At 47.0% G+C, this 26,010-nt stretch overlaps 1 protein-coding gene across 6 annotated transcripts in view; it reads right to left on the bottom strand.

Moving 5' to 3' along the window:
* Window positions 1-26,010, bottom strand: part of VASP (vasodilator stimulated phosphoprotein) — a 476,938-nt gene that overhangs the window by 79,812 nt on the left and 371,116 nt on the right. For all 6 annotated transcript variants that reach the window (XM_069644704.1, XM_069644701.1, XM_069644707.1 and 3 more), the window contains 3 exons: window positions 6,006-6,292; window positions 5,510-5,649; window positions 3,929-3,989 (listed from right to left, as the gene is read on the bottom strand). In XM_069644704.1, coding sequence (XP_069500805.1) covers window positions 3,929-3,989; window positions 5,510-5,649; window positions 6,006-6,292 — 488 coding nt within the window. The remainder of the gene's footprint in view (window positions 1-3,928; window positions 3,990-5,509; window positions 5,650-6,005; window positions 6,293-26,010) is intronic.

Raw genomic sequence — 26,010 nt, 5'->3', positions numbered from 1 at the left:
ACATTTAAATTTATTCATCCCCTTTCCCTTCCTCTTCCACTTTTTCACTCCCAAATGTTTTCTGTTTTGTTATGTTAAGGCTCTGATTTAAGAAAGGCTAGTGTTTGTAGCCGAAACACATGCCATATAAGGGCAATATGAATAACAAACCTTTTTTCTTTGCAAAACTGGATTTGGTGCCGTCTTTAACCTGAGTTCTTCGAATTATGCAACCTATATCCGTGGTTTAATTGGCTTTTTCAACCACAACTCAGACGCGACACAGACGTTACTTTTGTTTCAAAATATTTGTGTCTATACCTTAGATTTGTCGCCTTGACAGACTGTGCCTACAAAGCCATAATCTGAATACAAAAACTACAGTACAAGCCTGATGAAGCCAAGAATGTTCCGGGTTAATTTGCACTTTATGGGGTCCTTCTGCCATAAACTACGAGTCGACAGTTAAGTAAAGCTATTGATCGAGAACAGCAACGCAGCAAGAGTCCTTCCAGTAGTCAAATCTATGAACAAGAGCCTCTGAGAGCACAGGTCTGTCATATGTAAGCATTGCATGTCCCTACAGGAAGTTTGCCTGGTCTGTGCAACCATCCTACCAACTCAAGAGCACAGGAAGTAAATTGCCTGCATGTTCATAAGTGAATGAGATTGTGGGTAACGTGTTGGGATCGTAGGAACTAGTAGTGGTGGGATGCCAAGGGGGCATGATATGTTGCCATGCTTTGTGGGTGATGTGGTTAGCAGTATTATGTTTGGCAAGTGCAGTATACACAAGATGGGGTCGCAAGCTATGTGTTGTGGCTTGTGCCGCTACAGTAGTAACTCCAGATCAAATTGCCATGTACAGGTTTAACATTGCTTGCTCAAGATCGGTTTTGAGAATTGCATAAAAAGGTCAAAGGTCCACCCAACCCTTCTGGCACACGGCCTTGAGTATTTTCCTTAACTGTTCTACTTAAACCTTTCTCCCAAGAGTCATCAGGAATGCAAACATCAATATCGCCCCATGAGAGGCCCAAATTCTCAGGGTATGGACACCGCAAATGTGGGCCTCCTTGCAGAGCAGGCTGTGTGGCCCCATTGGTGGGTGGCATCCTTCCTATGAATTTAGTGGGGTACAACTGATGTACGCCACGGGTGCCCCCCCCCCCCCATCAGGAACCACTGTGTAAATCCAGTACCAATCGAAACGGCCAGACATTGTTCAAATGGGATAGTGAGCGGGATACAAATGGCTATGGCTTGCCCAAGAACATGGGCTATGGGTGCAAGAACCAGATCTAATCGGTTTGTGAATGGGGGACAGGATTTGAACAGGAAACCACATTACAGCCAGGAAATAATCCTGTGAAAGTTCAGTGCGGTAGCCACAACTCCCAGACCCCACCCAGTGACTGCTAAAAGTTTGAAACAATATAACCTTGTGTTTGTGAGAAAAGTGCTGCTATTCAGCCCCCAATGTGCTATTTTAAAACTCGCTACCTTGTAAAATGTTAAGCAATATCTTTTCTTCTTGCACCTCTGCCTTCATAGATTCCTATTCCTTTGCTGGTTTCAAACCTGGTTGTGACCTTTTGGAGGTAAGTGTAGTCTTTCTCTCCTTGCATGTTTTGCACATTCTTATGGGGAAACCGAGTATTCCCAAAGACTATCAGCATCGAGGGACTATTTTATTGTTAACATTGTACACATTATATTACTTTGAATCCTTCTATCTTTTCATATAATGGCTTTTGGATTACTTTTACAATGGCCTCAAGACAAGCTGGTGGCAGCTGAGATATTTGTAGTGTTTGTTTTACTTTACTTGTGCAATTGTACATTTACAGCAAATGTCTACCAACGGTGAATAGTACCCCAATATGGCCGTGCCACAAGCTTTTTTGCTTGTTCTCTGGACATATTCTTTGTTCTTCCTGCGTTATGAGGTCAGGAAATGCCTTACATGGAAAACCCTTCACCAGGCAAAGCTGTGTCTTTCGCGGTTGTGCATGTGCCAAAGAAGGGGGAAGGGACTGTATAGTGTGCCCTGCAGGATTTGTCATCTTTCCGCGTTTGGGTCTTCTACTGGAAACTAACAGATTCCGGTGCACCTCAACCGACCTAAACAAAATCCTGAAGCCAAAAGTGACATCTGTACCCGCGATCCCCTGGGCCTTACTGGACCGGACTAAGCACAGAAGATTGTGCCCCGAACGAATTTTGGAACACCTGCAGTGGTCTCTGGAAACCGAGTCCGAGGGTAAGTTAACCTACCAGTTTGTCCCCCGGGTCTTCCTTAGGGTTACATGGGTGTATTATCCTACATGGGTGTAATGTCCTGGACCCAACTCACTTACCTGACCTTGGTGGTGGAACTTGTATTCAATGACCAGACCTCCGGCAAGTAACAGAATAGTCACAGTGCCTGTGGAATGTTGATTGTGCTATACCTAGAGTATGAAGCAACCCACGCGATGTTACAGCAGTATGACAGATGGAGTATACATTCAAACAAGATTAATCATTTTTACCAGAAACAACCGTCCTGATGAAAGTGGAAAAATTATAAAATGCCACTGAAACCAGTAGGCTATACTAATGGATACGTGAAGGTTACAAACACGCACCAGGTTCAATAACCGGAAAAATAGATTTACAAGTGAAGGCTCTCCCCCACCTGCATCCCTCTCCTTTTGCCAACGATTTATCTGGTTTTCTTTGATTTCTTTTGTTTCCATACAAACTCAAAATGTCTTGTGTTTTTAACAATTATTGATACAACAGTAATTAATAGAGAATGATAGACCAGTTGTGAATCAATACAATTTTAGAAGTAGTCTAGATAGGGATAAGCTCTCCCTGTCTTTCACCTAGATAAGTGGCTCATCAATTCCACATAGGTGCAGTACACCCTCTCACACAGGGAAAGTGAAGGTCAGTGTAGGGAAAGCTAGCCATTTGTTAGGCTTACTAAATAAAGTTGAAGTTCCTCTCTCAATAGTGTTTTCAGGAAGATGTAAAGCGCGGGTGTCTGCATTGAAGCTTAGTTCTGTACATGGCCACTGATTCTGTCAAAAGATAGCCAAAGTTAAAGCAGTACTCAAAATTCCAAGTCCTACCTGAGCATCCGTCGCTGGTCATGGTACAGCGGTGCATCTCTAACAAACTAGACCACTTTACCACACTATCACTGCAGTAGTAGTAGCTCAACTGGCATCGCTAGTGGCTACACAGCAGTTCAGCTGTTGCGCAGCCTCCACCCAAAGTCATAACACAAGAAGCAATGCTGCAGCCTTGTCACCTTACAAGGACACGAGCATTGATTGGCAGCGAGTATTAATGGATTCAAAAACCTGACAGCAAGGTTCCCACCACTGGGCTTTACTTCTGGAAAGCACTAGAACACTCCCGAAACAGTTCTATCGATAATACTGGCCAAACCTTTAACCCTCAATCCTACACCTACTGCTGGGGATCAAGAAGCATCGCTTCTTTCCATATGACCTGGCAACCTATGGTTTTGTTTGACCTTTGGCCTTGAGGTTGATCACGAGGATCGCAACCCAAGAAGCTTTCCATCCTCAAATTTGTAACCCTCATCACTGCTAACTAAACTTGTACAAAATATAAAGTCTACTTTCATAAGACCACTGTGTGGACATTCTTTAATTCAAAGTAATATTGAGTTAACATGGATTCTTGTATTCTAGACTACCTTCATAACAGTTGGCTGGCGCTGGCTGACCACATCTACCAAAAGGTGAGCCAAAGAAAGCTTAAGACTCTCGTTTTTTGCTTATATTTGGGATTGTGCCCCCACACCGTGAATACAGGAATCTGTATATTCTTTCAAACAATGTCCCATCTGTCTTTGTCCAGTACAATCAGTGAAAGTCCATCGACAACATCTCTTGCAAAAAATGACTACCATAAGGTAGTAACTTACATTGGCAGGTGGCTCATCTTTCTTTGGAGGAGGTTTATCACCAAGCTGGGTCAACTTCTTTCTGTAAAACGAAGAACAAGGATGGTGAAATTCTCAAATCACAGAGGAAATGCTGAACACACCCAAACAAGCACAGTAGGTTATGAATCTTTCAGACTATAGATAACCACTGTACAGGTTTCACAGCGCCTATGCTCGTCTGTGTGAGACTGCACAAATTTCATGAAGTGGTGACCTTATGACAAAGCACCTGGTTATCAAACAGATCAGTAATCGGAGATCTGTCAATACTTAAAATATCATGCCTTACTTGCAGGATAAAAGAGGGATAAGACAGTGGAATGAAAGGAGCAAGAGTGACACAAGACGGTAATTGGTCCAGAATGGTACAGGGAATCTAAAGAAAGATTCTAAGATACTGGTCAGAGACCGGGTGAACCTCCAAAGGCACTGCCTTACAAATCACTTTGTGGCGATTACTGTTCTTTTCAATATGCTTCTAATTCTCCCTTAGAAAAATGAAAAATTGTACCCATTAGAAGAAAAGCTGGCTTTTATTTCATGAGGATCTGATGCAGTTCGGACATTAGTCCTTCTTCGATGATCTGCCTCTTTATACTGCTAAAATGGCCCTTTGCTATTATAATCCTAGATGTGAAGATTTTAGCTTGCTCCCATCATTCCCTTTACTAACCAATGTTGTCAACACTTTCTTGATCATGTGCTTCCTCTGTTATAGGACCATCCAGTTCACGCAGATCACTGAGTGACACCATTACGCTCATTTGAGCAACAAACATCTACTCATCTAGCATTAGAACAGTGAAGGACCATTAGAAGCAGAATTAGAAGCATATTTAAAAGAACAGTAATTGCCACAAAGCAATCTGCAAGCCAGTGTCATTGGGAGGTTCACCCGGTCTCTGATAAATATCTTGTCAGAGTTCTTCTTTACATATTTCGTAACCTCTGGTGCATGGGCGTTTCTGGTGTGGACCAAATACTTGTTATAAAAAACTAAGAGTGGTTGAACATATTTAATTTAGTCGTGCCCACTCAGTCTTTTGGTGCAGGGGATCTGCCCATCTGGTTTTGGGGTCAAAGAAGAAAGAAGGATGAAGAAAGCACTCTAGTGGGCAAGGGGGAGACATTCCCATCTGGGATGTGAGTAAGTAGTAATTTGAAGGTTTATGGGATGTAATACCAACATGAGGAAATGGAGAGAGGAGACAATGAGATGAGGAAGGCATACAAGAGATGAAACAGAAAAGGAAAAAGAGCAAAGAGGACAGAATAAGAAAAGGAGACTGAATGACGCCTGGGAGACTGTCCGTAAGCAAAAAAAAGGAAGGTCTAAGGAAGAGCTAGAAAGAAGAGAAGCTGTGCTATGCCAACTTCACGCTTTGGCAATAACTGCAAGACTGAGTGTTTGACCACGGTTGTAAGCAGGAGCAGGTCAATAGGGTGGCATCATTAGCAGGAGTTGGGCCCACCAGCCTGAGGGAGGGTTAAGGGTATGAAGCATGCAAATGGTTGCTACAGTGAGTGGGGAGAAGGAACTGCGAGGGAATAGATGCATACCTTCTTGCCAGCATAGCATTCATCTCCTGCATAAGGCCACCCCCGCCACCTCCACTACTTATGCTGCCAGTGCTGGTTCGACTGGCATCAGCTTTGGCAGATGCAACTGGGCTGCTTGATCCAGAGGAATTTTCTTCTGGCTGTGGCAGTGTGGGGGAGAGGGTAAACAAGGGAGAGAATACATTAGAAGTTACATTTACATGGATGTTCATAGAGTAAACCCACCAATAGCCATAGGCAAAACTTAAAATCATCCATAACCACCATTCAAAAAACAACAGCCTAGAAACACAGAAGATAGTTTGTACACATGGGCCATCATATAAATTCTCCCCTCAACTTCCAAAACAAGCAGGCATCAGTACCAACCCATTTCACCCAGGGGCTAAAAAGCACAGACCATGTTTTACAAAGACTTACAAATATCAGGCCATGATCTCCTCTCTAAATCTCCCCTTGCACCCCGAACCACTTACAATCCACTTCACAGACTCACCCTGACCGCTTTCCTGAGTTTTGCTCCTGCAAGGGCCGCTGCTAGACCCCCAGCAGTTCCTCCCCCTCCAGAACCTTGCATAGCAGGAAGTGGGGGGGCAGGAGGAGGGCCCCCACCACTCGGAGGTGGTGGGCCCCCTGGTGGAGGTGGTGGGCCTCCGGGGGGAGCAGGAGGCCCTCCAGAAGGAGGTGGTGGGCCAGGAGGTGGAGGCGGCCCAGGTACAGGAGGTGGTCCCGGTGGCGGAGGAGGACCCGCTGCTGGAGGAGCTGCAGGAACGGCTGGCACACCTAAAATAGAAAGAAGATTACTGAAGAAAGATGCATAAACTCAAAGAACTTTGCCACGACATACTGAGGCCTACAAAGAAAGGTAAAGACAGTATGCTTCAACGAGATACTTCCCTGTATGAGCACAGAAACATCAAGCTCTCCAACCTGCACACAGTTTAGTTAGCTGTTAGATTGTACTTTCCAACCATGGAAGGATGCAAAGTTTGCATTTTTAAGTTTCTTTACCAAGCACTACTTTTCTAAACTAGCAGAAAAGCAAAAGGGATTTGTGAATGTCAAACTGTTTCATTACTGAAAGGGTTGTGCTAGTCTACAATTGTGATGGCCAATTCAGCAATTAATGATTCAATAGCAAACATCTTCACCAATGAAATATCTAATTGCTGAATCAAACTGGTTGAATGGTTGCACTGGCTGGGTGTCAAATTGGACCATCAAATTTCTTCAACGCCAAACTGTGAATGACTTCCATTTACACCATTTGTGAACAGAAGGGGACATCACGATTTTATGCAAAGTAGATAAGGTCCAAAATTCACAAGAGTATGCTATTGGACACATTACATTTGTTCAGCCTAATTCTCTCCACTGTAATAATCACTGGAGAACAATACGTGTATAAAGCACTGTTCTGTGCATGCCTCAAATCCTAAACTGCCCATAAGCTTTCTGCATCACAAATAGATTGGACCCATTGAAAAGGAGAAACAGGTGGAGGGGTGGGGGCACATCCCATAGGACCTTTGGGAATTCAAAGAATCCTACTGCACATGCACAGAAGTCAAAAGGGATTCCATCTCACATTAAAGTGTGCTTCAATTCATACGCTTATCTATAAGAAAAGGTATAATTAACCATAAATAGTTTGGTAAGTTCACAGGGTGGCATCAAGCAATAGGTAGCCCCCGGCAGAGGTATGAACTCAACTGGTCTACCAGTCCCATCAAACAATTTCCCTTAGTTTTCCTTCACATGTACATTTTCTGTAGAGGCATGATAATCGTCTCTTTGCATCTAAATTATATTTTTAAGGATTACTTTTCAGTGGACACAGTGGGTCTGCCAACGAGGCCCCTACTCCCTACACCACAATCCCTTCACAGAGAGCCTATTCTCGGATTGGACTCCACAGCAGACCAGGTACCAATCCTAGAGATTCTCCAAATGCAGTCTTGCCCCTTAAGAGAATGAGCACCCCTTTCACCGTTTCTCCATAAATCATGGGCACATTGCTTCCTCGCCCCATAGCGATGCACTGTAGCCATGTGTTCTATGAAGCAGGACTTCCTTTTGAATGCCCTGTACCCTGAAACCCAGCCTTACGTGTCATGGCCATGTCATGGTATTGGAAAGTCACATCTGGGCAAGTTAAGTTTGACTGCTCTGGCAGCACAAACCATAGCACACGCCATTGCAGGTGGCACATGTGGATGACAGAGCACAAAATCTTGACGCCTTTACGCCATCATGTATCACTGTGGAAAGGCAGCCGTCGCTATTGCCATCAATGCATATGGACACAACCTTTCGTAGTTCCTACTTCCACAAGTCTATCTGGAGCCTGGGACCTCTACATCCAGCTTTCTCTCCCTAAATGCCTCCCTGCTAGAGTTCTTCGGTCCTCTAGCTCCACCTCTCTGCAGGTCAGATGCTTGTCCAAGCAGAGAATGGGAGTTAGATCCATTTTCTCAACAGGAGCCTCCCTCTGGAATGGCCTCCCTGCCCTCCTCAGACTTCAGCCGGATCTTCTTAAGTTCAGGAAACATCTCAAGACTTTCCTTTTCTCCTCCTTTCCACTCCCCTTCCCCTGCTAATGTCCCTCTGCTGCTGCAACTGGTGCCTGGTCCCTTATGAGTCAGAGGGGTCAGGCCGTCCTCGACCAGTTTCCCCCAGCATCCCTTACCAGCCCTTGCCCTCGGGCATCCTTCCCAAACTAACCTGAATCTGGTCCTCCCCATCCATCGCTCGCTCACCCCCCCACCCCCCTTCTCCCCTGGCACTTGCCCTTCATGGCTCCCCAAAGCACTTGCTTAGCCTCCTGGACCCCCCCCCCACTCTGGCAGTACACCCCTCTTCCCCCAGCCCAGCCCTACCCCCATTTCCACCCTCCCCCACACTTGTCTCTGCACTTACAATGTAAGACTGCCACAAGGCCTAGAACGAACGTTACTGTTTTTTCCTATGTCTCCCCTTCCCACTTTTTGTCTTGTGGCACCTCGAAACACTTGTGTACAGGTGCAATACAAATGTTCAATAAATAAATATTTGTTTGGGTCTGGAGGCTTGTACTCTGAAATTGAAACCATTTCAAAGTCTACATTTTTGCAATATTAAAAATCTCTTAATATATCTTGGTGAAGGTATAACAGATTCCATCATCCTCTACACTAGTTACTGATTTAGATTAAATATTTTACTGATGCAGGATGTATTGGTGGAGGTATACATAGAGGGACTTAGTGCTCTAGATCAGATTTTGAAGCAGGAGTATTTTACTCCCTATTTTTTTAAAGTTGGGAGAAAAATGATTTTTTATAGAGTAAAAATATAAGTCCCCTTCCTAATGAGAGTATTTATTTTCTTAGTGTGTAAAAATGTTTTAAACTGTAAAACAGAAATGTTTTTGAAATACATATTACTATGTATTGAGTTATCCATGCAGATTAAAAGATGCATTTTGGCATCTTCAAATCAGACCGTAATAGCAGTTTCTTCCTTTGTGCACTGCATGTACCACTGTTCCTAAGATATACATGGAGTTGTGTGGGTGAATGCAGGGGGTGAAGCACCTTATGTGTCAGTTTCCTATTTTTTTCTGGGAGTAGTTGTACTTCTATTTTGGGAGTATTTTCCTATCTTTAGGGAGTAAAAGTGCCCGCTACACCCTTTCTGTGTAGGGCTGGACGGACCAATGGATTTCTACTTAAAATCATTTGGGCTATAAAAGGATTTGCAGGTGGTATGCCTGCATTTCACAAAGGCAAAGTTTAAAAAAGAATGAATAAAAAAATAAATTTAAAAAAAAGTATCGATAAAACTATACTTGGTCATGTATTTCGGAAAGAAAATGTGCGATAAGCATGTGGCTGAAAAATCTTGCAATTTGTATAGTGCGATGCCCAAGGTTGAATCATTTCTTATTCTTTTTCTCTAATATATGGTTCATCTTGACTGCTTCATAGGTTGGGCACACTAGCAAATTATTTGACAAACCGATGTCTGTCAACCGTGCTATGGATGGTTTGCACGTCTATGCTTCAACCAGTGTATAGAAATAGCAGGTAGAGAAAATGGAAGCACACAAGGTGTAAATCTGTGGCAGCGAAGACAACAGTGCTGTACCTCAACCCAGACGTATGAATGATGCATCAACTTGGTGCCATTGTCAGCAGCAAACCTGTTATGTCGTGCTGGTCTAGCCGAATACGATCCTCTACAATTAAGTACAAGTCTTCAAAAAGGACTTCAGGGCAGCAGGTCTTATGCTTTTATGCTTTCTATTTTTCACATGCATGTAACAATGCTGTATGAACTACAGAGCACCATACAGCCACGGGTCCCCACTAATGACTATAGCATTAAATTAACAAAAATAGTCCAACGTTACTGACAGGCAGTCTTCCGTTCAATGGAACAATGTGTTACATTACTAATCCGTAGCCTCCGACATGTGTCGCACTTGACTTCCATTCATGCACCTTAACCTGCAATAGTTCTACCTTGGTTTTGTATGTATGGCTGTTGATTACTCTTATTAAGGAAGTTATTTCAAACTAGCTGTTCCCGGCATAACATCTGCCGTTCTAGCATATCTTAAAGGTCATTATCGGTCGGTAATTCATAGGGTCACACCTGTCCCCCATTACCAGTGATCACTTCCAGGAAGGGGGCGCAGGTCCGTATGTCTTATTAATGGTCATTGAAAAGGCTAAACTTATAATTGTCAACCTTGTTGCATTGCAGAGTCCCCTGATGGCATAAGATTGCATAGCAGCATAATTACAGCAGCTACTTGCAGTTTTAGCTTGTGAGGAGGCATTCATCCTAGATAGTTCACTCTTTAGAGACTGAAACATTGAGCCGGTGATTAACTGTTCATTGACACTGGAACCGCTGTGGCCAGTGAGAAGAGAAGTGGGAGTGGAAAGAAGTAACTTGAAATTATTCTGAATGTTTGCGATAGTAGAAGGTGAAGGTGACCGCGTAAAACCGTGCCCATTCTGTTTGTTAAAACTATAGCTGTTGAAGTGGACGGTGTGAGGGGTCAGAAATGTGAGGCAGACACATTTTAGGAGATTTTATCAAACAGTGCCATTTTATTAAACCAAAATTGTAATTCAAACACCTCACTTGCCTTACTCGAACAGGGATTTCCCAGCCTAAATAAACTAAGGAAAAACACCAACATAAAATTTCTGGCCCTCCCACTTATACACTACCAGCTGCACCTCCTAGGGCTACGCCAATCAGGTTTCTGCCCAGGGCATAGGACGGAAACCGCCCTACTGGACCTAAAAAACCAGATGGATGATGCCACAGACCTAGGTAACCCTGCCCTGCTCCTACTACTCGACCTTTCTGCGGCCTTCGATCCCGTAGACCATAACATCCTCTGCCACTACCTCACCTCTACAGCCAAATTCTCTCCAAACGCTAGCTTCTTACAAGGAAGTACCATGCAAGTCTTCTTTGACTTGGCATCAGCATCACCAACTATCATGCTGTGCGGGGTGCCACAAGGCTCCTGCCTCTCGCCCACACTCTACAATATATTCACAGAGCCCCTTTTTCACATCCTTGACGCCCTGGGCATCTCCTATAAGTATGCGGATGATATTCATATCCTATCCAAACTTACAGGTGACTATGACATTGACTCTAGAACCCTCAACATTTACACCACCATCCAGACTTGGATGGCAGCCAACGGACTATGCCTGAACTCAGACAAGACTGGACTTCTCCTGGTAGGATCCACTGACACACTCAAGAATCTTGAAACTCAATTCAGCCACTTCATCATTGACTCCATCAAAATCCCAGTATCAGAATCAGTGAAAACACTGGGAGTTTACCTAGATTCCAACTTATCCATGACTAGGCAAGTTAATGTGATTGCCTCCTCAGCTGCTTACCATGCCAAACTCCTGAATGCAGCCAGACCTTTCCTCTCCAAAGACAACTGCACTAACATAGCAAGAGCTACAACTGGCTCAAAGCTATACTACTGCAATGTCCTCTTCTTGGGACCATAAGCAAAAAACCTAGAAAGGCTGCAAGTCATACAGAACAGTGCATTACGTGCAGCAAGGGGGATCCCAAAAAGGAAACTTCACAGCAGCAAGGCCACGAGCCCACTGGCTCCCAATCAAAGAAAGGATAACATTCAAAACCTTGGCACTGACCCATAAGTGCATCCACCAGGCAGCACCCTCAACCTATCGCAATGGATGCACCTTGACACATCCATAAGGCCGAGCAGGACACCATACACAAATATGCTTACTGTGCCCATGGTCAAAAGGGTGAGAGCAGGAGGTGCTAGCTTCCCATACCTAGCATCATTACAGTGGAACGCCCTACCACCACCACTGCGCGCTGCAGAATCACACATGGCATGCGGAAAAGCCATGAAAACCATGCTATTCTCCTAATCCCTGTCTACAAACCACAAATGACTGCATAACTGAACAATCTAGATCCTGTAATGTGTACATAACCTGTCCTTTACAGTATAAATGTATAACCTGTAAACGGTTATCCAACTGTAATATCCCATGTAACTAAGTGTTCCACAAGTTCCAGTGCTGCGATGCCCAAGGGCTGATTGTGTGCTGTAAAAACATACACAAATAAAATAAAGGAGGCATTCTTCCTTTCCTCTCCTTCCCCCAGAAGCTCACCGTGTCCGGAACTCTGGTTCTTTCCAGGCTAGACTACGTAAACAGCCATTTTCTAAATCTGCCCGCTTCTCCTCTCCACCCTCTGCAACTCATCCAGAACAAGACTGGTCCTAGGCCTCAAGCCCATGCATCGTATCTCTCCAGGACTGAAATCTCTGCACTGGCTCCCAGTGGCTGTGAGGATTAAGTTCAAAACCCTCTGCATTGTCCACAAGGCCTTGTGGGGCCTGGGGCCTCAATACCTTCAACTCCCTTCCTAAATATCTTCCTTCTCAAGCGTTTCGCTCATCCGCTTCTGCTCATCTGCTTCCAACTCTCTCAGGATCAGTCGTTTCTTCAAGCAAAAAGTTGGTGGTAGAGCTCTTTTTTCGGCTGGGGCTTCCCTCTGGAAGAGCCTCCCTGAAACCTGAGAACCATCTCCCGTTCCCGAAGCACCTCAAGACCTTGTTCTTTGCTTCTGCTTGCTCTCCTCCTCTCCCCTGCTGAACTCCTGACTGAAACTGCACTGGTCACCTGACTATCCCTTGATCTCGGGCCCAGGTCACCTCCCCCGCCAGTTGAACACCTGCACTGCCTCACTGGCAACCCCTGCAACTTGGAGGCCGTTTCTGTATCCCGGCAGTCCCCTACCAGCTCTCTTGATGCCTGCACTTACCCCTGGACGTGACACAAGCTGGCCACACTTTTACCCATGGTTTTTATTTATTTTGTACTGTTGATCCTATGCATTTCCCTGCCCCCTATGACTTCCCCAAGCACTTCCCCCCCCTCCCCTGCACTTGCGCTAGCTCAATGTCACCTGGCCTAGTAAGATCGCCGTCTGTCTTCCCTCTGTCCCCCCTCCCTTGCCTTGTCGCGCCTTGAAACACTTGAAACAAAAACTATATGGCAATTCACAACATCAATACTTCATTCTCAACACCTTCAAAATCTTTGTTTCTAACCTGAGTGAACTACCCATCCCCAGGTTTTAGGTCAAAGTCAGTTCCATTGAATAACGCGAAACAAGGAGATCTGGGGCTGAAACAGAGTTACACAGTTCTCGATAAAGTTAATTTGTTAAAGAAAACTGCCAACACTCAGTTCAACACAGAAAAGATACTTTTTCCTGTGGGAAACTTACAGTTCAAAAGTTCCTTAAACCGTACCAAAAGGATGTTCTTGGTCAGGATGATTTCTGTTGCACTTTAGATTCAGCAGACCCAAATAAGCTGAAAATAACTTCCCTTCATAGTGCTTCTCTTGCAACACCATGCAACACAATTACGTCTTGATTCAGAAAATATCAGTGCTTCCCTCTTGGCACCATGAAACAACTTCTACCATGGTAATCCACACCCGGTCTTCTATTTCTGTCAGTTCAACTTCCCTGCCAGATGCAACCCCTTCCAATATACACCATGTAGGTTTCACTCATCTGCTTTTGAAGTTCAGTTCCGCTGACACTTCCATAGGATAACACTTCAACTTTACACAGATTTAAACATCTCTGTGCAGCGTTATAGCAAAGACATGATTCATACCGATGCCCATTTAGCTCTGCTAGACAAGCAATGTCTCTAACACCAACTTTCTTCAAAGGGTGCATTCCAACCACTCTTATCTTTGGTGAAGCCACCAAAGTAGTACTTTCAATGTAACCTCTATTGACTTTGGCAATGTGAGTTCATGACCAATTGCTGTTTCTTCCATGCCATAGTTGTTAATTTACAAGCTCTACCTTTAAAAATGTTATATCAGCCCCCTTCCCTCTGGTAGCAACAGTTATTCCCAAAGAAACTGTAGAGGAGCCAAATGCGTCTACCGGAAGTCCCTCCCCCGTTTTGCCTATATGTTGAGAACCGGAAATTGGGAAAAGTGAAATACCAGTAATGATGCCTATATCACAGAAAACCTTTGAGACAAGGTGTCCATTGAGAAACAGTGGGGGATCTGGGAAACTACAATGAACACAGCCCATTGACTTGTTCTTGGGTGACTGGCCCCTGGGAGAGTCTCAACCAAGTCCTTAGCTCACTGTTCTTTTCACAGAGAAGAAATGTCCCTGCATAGCAGTCTTTATCCTGCCCAGGGGCAGTCGAGCACCGCAATGCTAGGCAATTCTCCGATAAGAGTACCACAGCAACCCCATACACGAGTTTCAGCCTAGTTGGGTCTCATCCTAAGTTACCAGGGGAATCCAGACGTGGGCCCATTGCTCACTGTTCTCAGAGAGGCACAGCTCCACCTCACTGATGATGCCCAATAAGGCTGAAACACGTGTATGGGGTTGCTGTGGTACTCTTGTTCAGAGAAGAATTGCCTAGCATTTCGGTGCTGCACTGCCCCTGGGCAGGACAAAGGCTGAAATGCAGGGTTATTTCTCCTCTGTGAAAGGGACAGTGAGCTAAAGACTTGGTTGAGACTCTCCCAAGGGCCATCCACCCAAGAACAGGTCAATGGGCTGTGTTTGTGCTGGTAGAGAGACTCCCAGACCCCCCCCCCCCTTTGATTTGCATATCCATTGAGAAAACCTTATTTCATATATCCTCAGAGAGCTGACGGTCTCTTACGGGAGATCCTTGAAGACGTGCAACGGTGAGTGAAAGAAAAGATTGGTGACGTCACACGAAGTAAGGCTGACGCACTGAGAAGAGTCATCGAAGCAGAGAGTATATAGACCTTATAGAAACTAATGACGAGGTAAAGCATTGCAAAGACTTTAGCACACAGAATGAAGATCACACGTGCGAAAAGCACTGAAGAAAATGCAAGCCGTTCTATAAATGTACAGATGCTGTAGCGCAAGTAGAACAAGTAATCACGAAAGCTGGCTATACGTAGATAATAGACTGCAGGCGGTGCCGTCATTATATAGAATCTGGATATTCGATGTCGCAAAGCAAGCCAGGACCTGTGAAGAGAAAGGCTAAAAGTGTGCCACAGCAGAAGGAAAACCACAGATGATCGTGGAAGAATCAAGAAGGCTGTCTGGCCCAGTGTCAAGGGTTGGGGCAGCCGAGAACTGGTTTATCTATCCTGGAAAGATAGAACTTGTGGCCCCTGTTAAGGTGCAAAGAAAAGACACCACAAGTGCCAAGTTGTATTCATTTAAGATTGTTTGAGCTCCTTTTTCGCATTTAATAGTCTCCTGTTGCATGGGGTGTATGAAAATAGAAAATGGGCAAGATACACCGAGACTTTAAGATAAGAGCATGCGTGCACTCCCTTCTATTCTCAGAAGCATTGATACTTTGCACGGCCAAGTTCAAAGAATTCAATTGGCAGAAGGCATAAGTGATGATGGATGACAGGCTAATTGGGTGGGAAGATTTGGTCAAGTCCACCGAATGACATCCGGGGTACCAGCTTGAGTGCTGCTAGAGAGTGGATTATTCCAGAAGGGTGCAAGCATGCCAACCAATCAGAGAGGGCCATGTAGCAAAGAGACCTATAGTTTGAGAGCCAATGAGACGTTGTGGATTTGATGACAATGAAGATGACTTGCACTAGGGGCGGCATAGATGTCCACCTGACTAGGGACCCAATTACAATCCAATCCCTCATAGAAAGTATACCTAGATGTTCCCCTAAGCCAACCACAATACCAAGTAGGTTTTCTTAGTTTGCCACTTAGTATGATGAGTGGCTACTATAAAAAAGTATTTTTTCATGTGATGCTTTGAGATTATGCTGTGCAACGTACGTTGATGTCCATTGTACTCCCCGTTCTAGACAATGGAGATTAAAACAGATTCGCTTTGCCAACTTCCTGAGTCGGTTCTTTTATTTGGTGTACAAGTAACTTCTGCATCCCCATCCATCTAATGAAGTGCTACCTCATTTAAAGGGCCATAAGGATTTAAAACCGAGTCTCTTTTGGCTGAGAGCAATGCTTGTTCACCACTGGGCTTAAGGTAATGCTCGTTTGTTCTCTTCGGTTCAAAATATTGAGGTTTAATACTTTGTTTCACAAGATACAATGTTATTATGGCTTTACTGAGGCTTTGTCGTCTTCACGATGTTCGAAACTTCCTTCGACAGCGTATTAGTTTATATGTGAGTGCTACAATTGTTGCAATACATTGTCTGACATGCTCCCATGCTCTGGTCAGCTACATTGGTTACAGTTGCCCTCCTCCATTGCCGGAAGGCTTGGGAATGTGCAGAAACACTCACCAGCTCCTCGGCCTGTCACAGGCTGTAGGCCTACTATGGGTGTTTTCTCGACCGGGCCCACTTCTCTCAGCAAGCTGCCTTTGGTCTCACCACACAGACATGGAGGTCTGCTCACCACAACCCCCCGGATTACGCCAGCCTTCATGTATGGTCTGCTGCACATTTCTTGCTGAGCTCTGCAATCGGGTTCAAATGGGGGACAAGCTTTCAAACTTCCCGCTGCGCAACCTCTGCAATCTAGGAACAACTTAGGACTGGTAACTGGAATAAGCGAACAGAAAATCCCGGCATTCTTTCTTTCCCGCACTTCTGTGGATTCTGCCAGCAACATGCTTTCCTCTGCCACTTCCTCCTGCCCCAGCAAGTACCTATGCTGCTACAACTGCTACTGCTTCTCCAACCATGACCACATCTAATGGAAATTGCATCAGCTGAGTGTGAAACTATACCCAAGAGTTTTATACATAAAAGATAAGATAGATATCACCCAGTGATGTACTGAGTGTTTAAAGTCTCTGTCACCAATTACAAAGTGGCCCACACTAGAAAATGGCATTCTTTCTTCAGACCGAGTAGTGCCCTTGGTAGACTGTTTTGTAAAAGGTCTTCCAAATTGTGCTACGTGAAGAATATTTGTTCAGCGACACTGGTCAATAGTAGTAGCTGCACATTGAAGTAAATCAAAATGGCAAACTTTCTCCAAAAAAACACAGACACTAGCAAGTTGGCCCTGCACTTTGTGCACTGCCCTTGAGGCCTGCCTGAGCCTAGTATCATATGGTTAGCAGTCACGGTAATGTAAGGTTTCAGAGCTCATCATGCCAAAATCTGCTATTGGCGATCAACTCAAAATAAATAAAAAAAATTTATTTCCACTCAATACATGGGTCAATCTTGCTTATTACACCTGGTGGATTCACAACTGGCTTGCAACAAGTGCGTTGAGTGATCCCTTTGTGCAGTGTATGTTTCTTCTGCTAGAATGTTCAACTTCACTTGTACTTTGGATTCCTGGACACTCTTAAAATCAACAAACAGCATGCACTTTGTAACAAGTTACTTACCTGTAACTGTTGTTCTCCAGCATGGGTCTGGCATGGATTCACATGCTCATGAATATTCCCCGTCCTAAGGCTGGGAATCCTCGGTAAAGAAAAAAATCAGTATCAGTTTCGTTTCTGATCTGTCTTTCTTAGTAGTAACCAATCACTGATCTCTGGGTCATACTGCCCCCAGCCAATGACTGCCCTCTCCCTAAGCCCCACCTCTGGCAGCCATCCTCAGATTTGGTAGCACGCAAAGTGGCAGTATGACCAATTGAAAAGCCGCAGAGGGGTAGGCAGGAGGGTTCGCATGTGAATCCATGCCAGACACATTCTGGAGAACAACAGTTACAGGTAAGTAACTTGTTCCTTCTCCAGCATGGGGTCTAGCATGGATTCACATGCTCATGAATAAAAGAATACATAGCAGTATACACATGCACAACCACGGGAGGTGGCAAAGGCTCAACATTAAGCATTACATCCAAAACTCAACATTAAGCAATTCTTACCTCCTCACCAGGCTCACCTTAGGGGAACAGGTTGCGCAGCACTGCTTGGCCGACCCTGGACTCCTCCCTGGAGTCCCGAAAGACGCAGTAGAATCTTGTGAAGGTGTGCGTCGACCTCCACGTAGCAGCCCTGCAGATGTCCAGCAGAGGCACACCAGACAGGAATGCCGTGGTAGCAGCGATCGCTCTGGTCGAATGGGCTCTCGGACGGCCGGGCAGCGGTCGGTTTGCCAACCGGTGAAAGTGCATGATGCAGCCGGAGAGCCATCTGGAAATGGAAGTCTTCGAGAGAGCCTTCCCTTGATTCACAGACCCAAAGTTCACAAACCGTTGTGATGTCGTCCGAAAACTTTGTGCGGTCCACGTAGAACTTCAGCGCTCTAGCTACATCCAGCGAGTGCAAAGTCCTCTCGGCCGGGGTCGAAGGCGACGGGAAGAAAACTGGTAACACCAAGGGCTCGTTGAGGTGGAAGTCCGACAGCACCTTGGGCATGAAGGAGGGGTGTGTCCTGAGCACCACCCTCGTGTCATGAAAAGTCAAGTATGGAGGCTTGCAAGATGGGGCCTGGATCTCTCCCACTCGTCGTGCGGAGGTGATGGCCACGAGGAACGCGGTCTTCCATGACGGGAACTTCAAAGGCCCCGAATGCATAGGCTGGAATGCGGCCCCCCATGAGCCTGGTCAGCACCACATTAAGCTCCCACGCCGGGGCAGGAGCCTTCACCGGCGGGAATGATCAGAATAGTCCCTTCATAAATTCCTTCACCAGGCGATGAGACCACAAGGACGCCCGTTCCGTAGTCCTGGTATAACGGGAGATGGCAGCCAGATGTATTTTGATGGAGGCATGAGCCAGTCCAGCTTTGGCCAGCAACAGTAGGTACGGCAGTACTGGAGGGGCCGTAATCCGCAGAGGGTTAATCTTCTGTGCCCGGCACCAGACAGAACCTCTTCCATTTATGACCGTAACACGAGAGTTGAGGACGCCCTGGCCTTTGCGAGAACCTCTCTGCAATCAGCCGGTATATTGTACCTCCAAACTCTAGTGCTGCAGGAGCCAGGCCTGCAAGTTCAGCGACTGTGGGTCGTGATGGAGAATGGCGCCTCTTTCTCTGGAGAGAAGATCCGCGTCCGCCGGCAGCTTGACTGGTGGGGACGTTGACAAGTCCAGTAGGTCCAAGAACCAGATCTGCCTCGGCCACGCCGGTGCGACGGGGATCATCCTGCACCTGGACCTCTTGAGCTGGTTGATGAGGCGGAGCAGCAACGGCAACGCAGGGAACGTGTATAGAAACAGGCCGTCCCAGTGGAATGAGAAAGCATCACCCATGCTCCTCGGCTGTGGGAACCTGCTGGCGAACCTCTGGCACTTGAAGTTCGTCGCCGTCGCAAACAGGTCGATCTGGGGTTTGCCCCATAGTTGGAAGAGCCGAACCACTTGATCCTGGCGCAGTTCCCACTCATGGCACGAGCGCAGCTCCCTGCTGAGTGAGTCGGCGATGGTGTTTTTTATTCCTGCCAAGTGGAAGGGAACCAGAAACATCCCGGGGGCGACGACCCAGTGCCACAGATCCTGGGCCTCCTTGGATAGGGCTGGGGATCTGGTGCCCCCTTGCTTCCGTATATAGAACATCGTGGTGGTGTTGTCGGTGAAGATCCTCACCACTTTGTCCTTGAGGGACGGAAGGACCGACTTGAGAGCCCAGAACACTGCTCGGAGCTCCAGAAGAACAAGTTACTTCTTACCTTGTAACGTTCTTTCGACGGGATGTTCCTGACGTATTCCTCATCTTAGATATATCCTTCCAGCTCTGCTGGCCTCGGAAATTTTTTTCTCTAGAGGGTGCTGCGCGTCGACGTCCCTCGAGTCGATGTCCCTCGACAGCCGCCGTATCGATGCTCGACGTCATCCTGCCTATAAAGGCCGCGCGCAGCGTCCGTTGCTCAGTTCCGTTTTGTAGCCCACAGTATTACTGTCTGGACTAGACTAATCACCCTGAAGGAGCGTAAGCTGCAACAACAAGGGAAGTAGAACTGCGGGGATGGATGGGAGGGTCGATGAGGAATACGTCGGAGGAACATCCCGTCGACAGAACGTTACAAGGTAAGAAGTAACTTGTTCTTCGAAGGGATTGTGTCCTCCGACGTATTCCTCATCTTAGATAGGCTCCCATAGCAGTATTCTATATTCGGAGGAGGGAGTACTGACTTCACGCTGTCTTCTATTGATGAATAGAATGCAGTACAGCCCTTCCAAACCTAGTCTCTTGACTGGAGGAGGAATCCAGATTGTAAAAACGTGTAAAGGTATGGACAGACGACCATGTAGCGGCCGCACATATGTCTTTAACCGGCACGCCTCTTTTGAGGGCCGATGAAGCTGCAATACCTCTGGTCGAATGAGCCCTAAGGTTTTGAGGGGGCTCTTTCCCTGCCAGTTTATAACATTCCAGAATGGCTAGAATGATCCATCTGGAAATGGTCTGCTTAGTTATTGGTAACCCCAGCTTGTGACCTGTGTAACCTACAAACAGCTGGTCTGCCGGTCTTATCCTGGCTAGTCTACTAATGTAAAAACTTAAAACCCTCCTAGGGTCTAGTCTGTGTAACCTCTCTTCCTCTTTCCCCGGGTGAGGAGGAGGATAGAAAGATGGTAGGGTAATCTTTTGAGTGATATGGAATTCAGAAACCACCTTTGGGAGGAAATTAGGCTTCACTTGCAGGACAACTTTGTCTTTGTGAAATATTGTATGAGGGGGTTTACAAGAAAGCTTGTAATTCGCTCACCCTTCTAGCAGATGTAAGTGCTATTAATAAAACAGTTTTAAGGGTAAGGAATCTTAACGAACAAGAATGGAGAGGTTCGAAAGGTGTACCCATCAGGAAAGTTAGTACTAAGTTTAAATCCCATAGGGGAACTTGGAATGGTCTTGGGGGATAAACATTGGTTAACCCCTTTAGAAACTGTATTATCAAGGGTAATTTGAAATAGGATGGTTCTTCCGCAGTACGCTCAAAGATAGATAGCGCTGCGAGATAGCCCTTAATGGTGCCAACTTGAAGGCCTGAATTTGCCAAATATAGTAGGAAGGACAAAACCATTGGTGTACCACATGAAAATGGGTCGATATTCTGTTCTCTACACCAGCTGCAAAATCTGTTCCAACGGCAGCGGTATAAAGACTTTGTTGCTGGCCTCCTTGCCGAAAGCAACACCTCCATAACATCATCAGGGAGGTCTCAATCCTTGTACCTCAGCCGTTCAGAAGCCAAGCGTGAAGGTTGAGGGTTTTGATGTCTGGATGGAGAACCTGACCTCCCTTCTGTGAGAGTAGGTTCTCTCTGAGAGGAAGTCGAATTGGAGGGCAGATGGACAAGTCTAGAAGGTCCGGGTACCACGTTCTCCTGGCCCAATCCGGGGCAATTAGGATCATGGTTCGCCGGAATCTTCTCAACCTCCTGATCATTTGAGGAATGACAGGGACTGGTGGCAATGCGTACAGAAGCGGAAACTCCCAGTCCACTATGAACGCGTCTCCCAGAGCTCCTCTCGGAGGAAATTCCCTTGAGCAGAACAGGTCGCATTTCCTGTTTAGGCTGGTGGCGAACAGATCTACCTGAGGGGTTCCCCAAAGGGCGAAGATCTCTTTAAGGACTTCCTGAGCTAGCTCCCACTCGTGGGAGACTGTTCTGCCTGCTCAGAGCGTCCGCTGTCAAGTTCTTCTCTCCGGCTAGGTGAACTGCCAATAGAGAGATTCCTTCTTGGATTGCCCAAAACCAGAGCTGCATCGCCTCTCTGCACAGGGGTAGTGATCCTATGCCTCTCTTTTGTTGAGGTAATGCATGGCCACCGTGTTGTCCGTCATTATCAGGACGTTCTTCCCTTGTACAGCTGGCAGGAAAGCCTTCAACGCAAGTCTGATGGCTCTCAGCTCTAACAGGTTGATGTGTAGTCTGGACTCCGATGGAGACCAACGACCGCTGATGGTCAAGTCGTTGGCGTGGGCTCCCCACCCCGTGAGTGAGGCATCCGTGACTACTGTTATCTCCGGCCAGGGTTGCCAAAACTGTTCTCCTTTCAGAATGTTCTCCTGACAGGCCCACCACTGAAGGTCTCGAGCCACCCTGCCGGGAACCTGAAGAAGATCTGTCTCTCTCCCTGAGAATTGTGACCACCGAGTCCTCAGTGCCCACTGGAGGGATCTCATTCTCAGGCGAGCCTCTGGCACAAGGAAAATGCAGGATGCCGTGAGGCCTAGCAACCTCAAAAAGTCGAAGGCTGGGAGACGTTGGGCATGCTGGAACTTGGTAACCATCTGTAGAATATCTTGAGCCCTCACCTCTGGTGGCGAGGCTTTTTCCAGGGAAGTATCCAGGATCGCTCCTATGAACTGGAGTCTCTGCGATGGTATCATTTGTGACTTCTTTAAATTGAGGGAGAAGCCCAGTCTGTGAAGGAAATGGCACACGTGATTTAGCTGGATCTGAGCTTGCTCCGGAGAAACAGCCCTGATCAGCCAATCGTCCAGGTAGGGGTAGACGTGAATCCCTTCCCTCCTTAGACTTGCAGCCACTACCGACATTAACTTGGTGAAGACCCTCGGGGCGGAGGTCAGCCCAAATGGCAGTACTCGAAATTGATAGTGAGAGTTGCCAATTGCGAACCTCAGGTATTTCCTGTGTTTGAGATGGATAGGCACATGGAAATAAGCGTCCTGAAGGTCCAGAGATACCAACCAGTCCTGAAACTGAAGGGCCTGCAGGATCTGAGAAAGAGTGACCATCTTGAATTTGTCTTTTCTGAGGAATTTGTTCAATTCTCGCAAGTCCAAGATGGGTCTCAGTCCTCAGTCTTTCTTCGGAATGAGAAAGTAAGGGGAGTACCAGCCCTTGTCCCTCTCCACTACAGGTACCGGTTCTATGGCACCTTTCTCTAGCAGGTCCAAAATTTCCTGCAAGAGGAGCGGATCTGGAGCTTTCTGAGAGCTGATCCCCGGTGGATGACTCTGAGGTATACGTAGGAAAGGCAGGCAGTAACCTTGGGCGACTGTTTCCAATGCCCAAGCATCTGACGTGATAGCCTGCCATACCGTCAGATGTTGAGTCAACCTGCCTCCTACAGGTGTCCTGTGAGGGGAGTCCTCAGAGTGGTTTTGGGGCGGCTGATGCAGATGCCGATGGTAAAGAGGCACCTGCTGTTGCTGCGGCTTTAGAATATCTACCCCGTCCACCTCGGGTAGTTCTTCTTTGACCCCTTTGAGCCGGTCGTCCTCTACCTCTTCCGAAGGCGGAGTAGAAGCGAAAGGACTTGCCCCTCGCAGAGGTTCCTGTGGGACGAAAAGGAGTCTGACGGATTGCAGCTCCTAGGGCTTTTGCTGCAACTTTTGAAGTTTGCAGTTTCTCTAAACGGTCATCCGCCTTTTTCCCGAACAAAGAAGAGCCATCGAATGGCATGTTCAAGAGCCTGGCTTGCACATCTGGGGCAAAACCCGACTTTCTCAACCAAGCGAATCTCCTGGTTGATGTACTTGCCGCCATTGCTCTGCTGATACTGTCAGCCGAATCAATGCCCGTCTGGAGGGATTCGCACATAGCGTCTTTACCGTCCTGTATAATATTCAGGAACGCATCCCTTTCTTCTCCCTCCGGGATGCAGTCAGCCGCTGTAGAAGCACACTCCCAAAGTGTATGGCTGAACCTAGCAAGGGTGCAAGTAGCATTAACAGACTTTAACGCCATGCTACATGCTGAAAAGACTTTCTTTGCCATAGCATCATATTTTTTATCGTCCCTGTCCTGTGGGACTGTAGGATAAGCAGTCTTGACATCGGTAGAGGATGCTGCTTGTACCACCAGACTTTCTGGGGATGGATGTTTAGACAAAAACTCTGGGTCTGTGGAAGATATCCTGTACTTTGCAGACATTTTATTTACTGCTGGTATTACATCTGGGGTTTCCCAGTTTGTCATGATCTTTCTCTGAAGAGCTTTATGAAAGGGCACTACAGGATCCTCTTGTGGGCCTTTGTCGAGAATATCCGTGAGGTCATCTTGCTGGAAAGATTGTGAAGGTGCAGACCACCCCATGAACTCTGTAATCCTGGCCATTAAGGCTCTGTAGGGGGTTTCAGCATGCTCCCCCGGGTCTGGCTTAGCAAAATCCACCTCAGGGGAAGTGTCTAACCCACTTGCCTCATGTAAAGAATCATGAAGATCCTTTAATCTGCGCTCTTCAGAGGAAAATTCCTCTCTAACTGGGGTTACAGGTCCCTGTAACTCAAATGTGTCTTGTTCAGACAAAACACCCTCTTCTAAAATTGAGGATATAGTTCTCAATTGTTCTGAACTCATAAAGGGAGTAAATCCCATTTCCAAGGCAGAGGGTGCCGAACTTGTCATTATTGGCCTAGAAAACGTCGATGTCGTCGACGCCGAAGGCTTCGAGCGTGGCGTCGAAAACAGAGGTGGAGGCCTCGAGGACCTCGACAATTGGAATTCTACTCGACAATATCGATGCCATCGACGTTGAGGGCCTGGGGATAGTCACTGGATGTGTGGTCACCGTGACTTTTCTTGGCGTCGACGCCGGTGTCGAGTCGACAGACCCGTGTGTCGAAGGTCCCTTCGACAACGGCGTCGAAGACATCGACTTTGACGTCGACGGAACCTTCGTCGACGGCGTCGACGGAACCTTCGAGGAAGGTTTGGAGGTCATAGTCCTGCTCGAGGGTTCGAGACGTGCTCGAGAGGTTTCTTTCGCCGGGTACTGCGACTCGCGGCGTTTTTGACCTTCGGGTCTTTCGACCAGAGCATCGCTCTCGGCAGTCTTCGAGGGGGTCGAGGCCGCTTTCTCGAAGACGCTCATCATATTTTTTCGGAATTCCTCCCATTCAGCCCGGGAACTATGTTTCGTGGGGCAAGGGATTCTTTTTGGCGAAACAGAGGAAGAGGAAGACGGAGAAGGGGATCTTCGACGTCTCCTCTTCGAATGCTTCGATCTCGAGGAGTGATGAGACCCACTCCGAGACCTGGAGCGCGAATGGCGACGAGGAGACGAATGTCTCGACTTCGTCGACGAAGAAGAAGCTTTAAAAGTCTTACCTTTCTCCAGCTTCCCCCTACGCTCCCTCAGGGCCTTAGCTGTCATGGACATACAGTCCTCGCATTCCGAACAATGGTGTTCAGCTCCCAAGCACCACAGACAATTTCTGTGAGGATCGGTCAACGACATCTTTTTCCCACAATCTCGACATTTTTTGAAGCCGGATCGAGGAGTTGTCGGTTCCGACGAGGAAGCCATCGAGTACGGATCGAATAACTCGAGGTAAATAGGATTAATCTGACTAAGAACTGAGCAACGGTATTCCGAGGCACCGAGTAAGCGCGGAAAAACGGAACTGAACAACGGACGCTGCGCGCGGCCTTTATAGGCAGGATGACGTTGAGCGTCGATACGGCGGCTGTCGAGGGACATCGACTCGAGGGACGTCGATGCGCAGCGCCCTCTAGAGAAAAAAATTTTCCGAGGCCAGCAGAGCTGGAAGGATATATCTAAGATGAGGAATACGTCGGAGGTCACAATCCCTTCGAAGGTTGATGTGGAGACGTCTCCTCCGGGAGCCAAAGGCCTCTCGCGTGGAGATCTCCGGTGTGGGCCCCCCCCCCAACCCTGCAGAGAGGCGGCCGTCGTCACCATCTCCTGAAACGCCGGGGTTTGAAAGTTCGTGCCTGTAGTGAGGTGAGCATGGGTGCCCCACCATAGGATCCCCCGACGGAACTCCTCATCGAGAGGGATCCTGTCCTCGAAGCAGCCCATCGCCTGAAACCAGCGGGCGTCGAGGAACTCCTGTAGCCGACGCATCCGAAGTCTGCAAAGGGGTACAAGATAGATGCATGAGCACATCATCCCGAGAAGGGACTTGATGGACCTCACCCTGGCCACGTCCGTGGCTAACAGGTGCCGCACCTTGCCCAGGATGGTCTTGGTCCTCTCCTCTGAAGGGGAGGCCAATTGCCCCACTGTATCGAGCTTCGCTCCCAGAAACAGTGCTACTTGCGATGGAACCAGGTGGGATTTGGGGTAGTTGTTTGCGAACCC

The sequence above is a fragment of the Ambystoma mexicanum genome, chromosome 2p (genome assembly GCF_040938575.1).
Source record: "Ambystoma mexicanum isolate Mex_15411 chromosome 2p, UKY_AmexF1_1, whole genome shotgun sequence".
Lineage (NCBI taxonomy): Eukaryota > Metazoa > Chordata > Amphibia > Caudata > Ambystomatidae > Ambystoma > Ambystoma mexicanum.
This window is presented reverse-complemented; position numbering and strand designations above follow the sequence as displayed.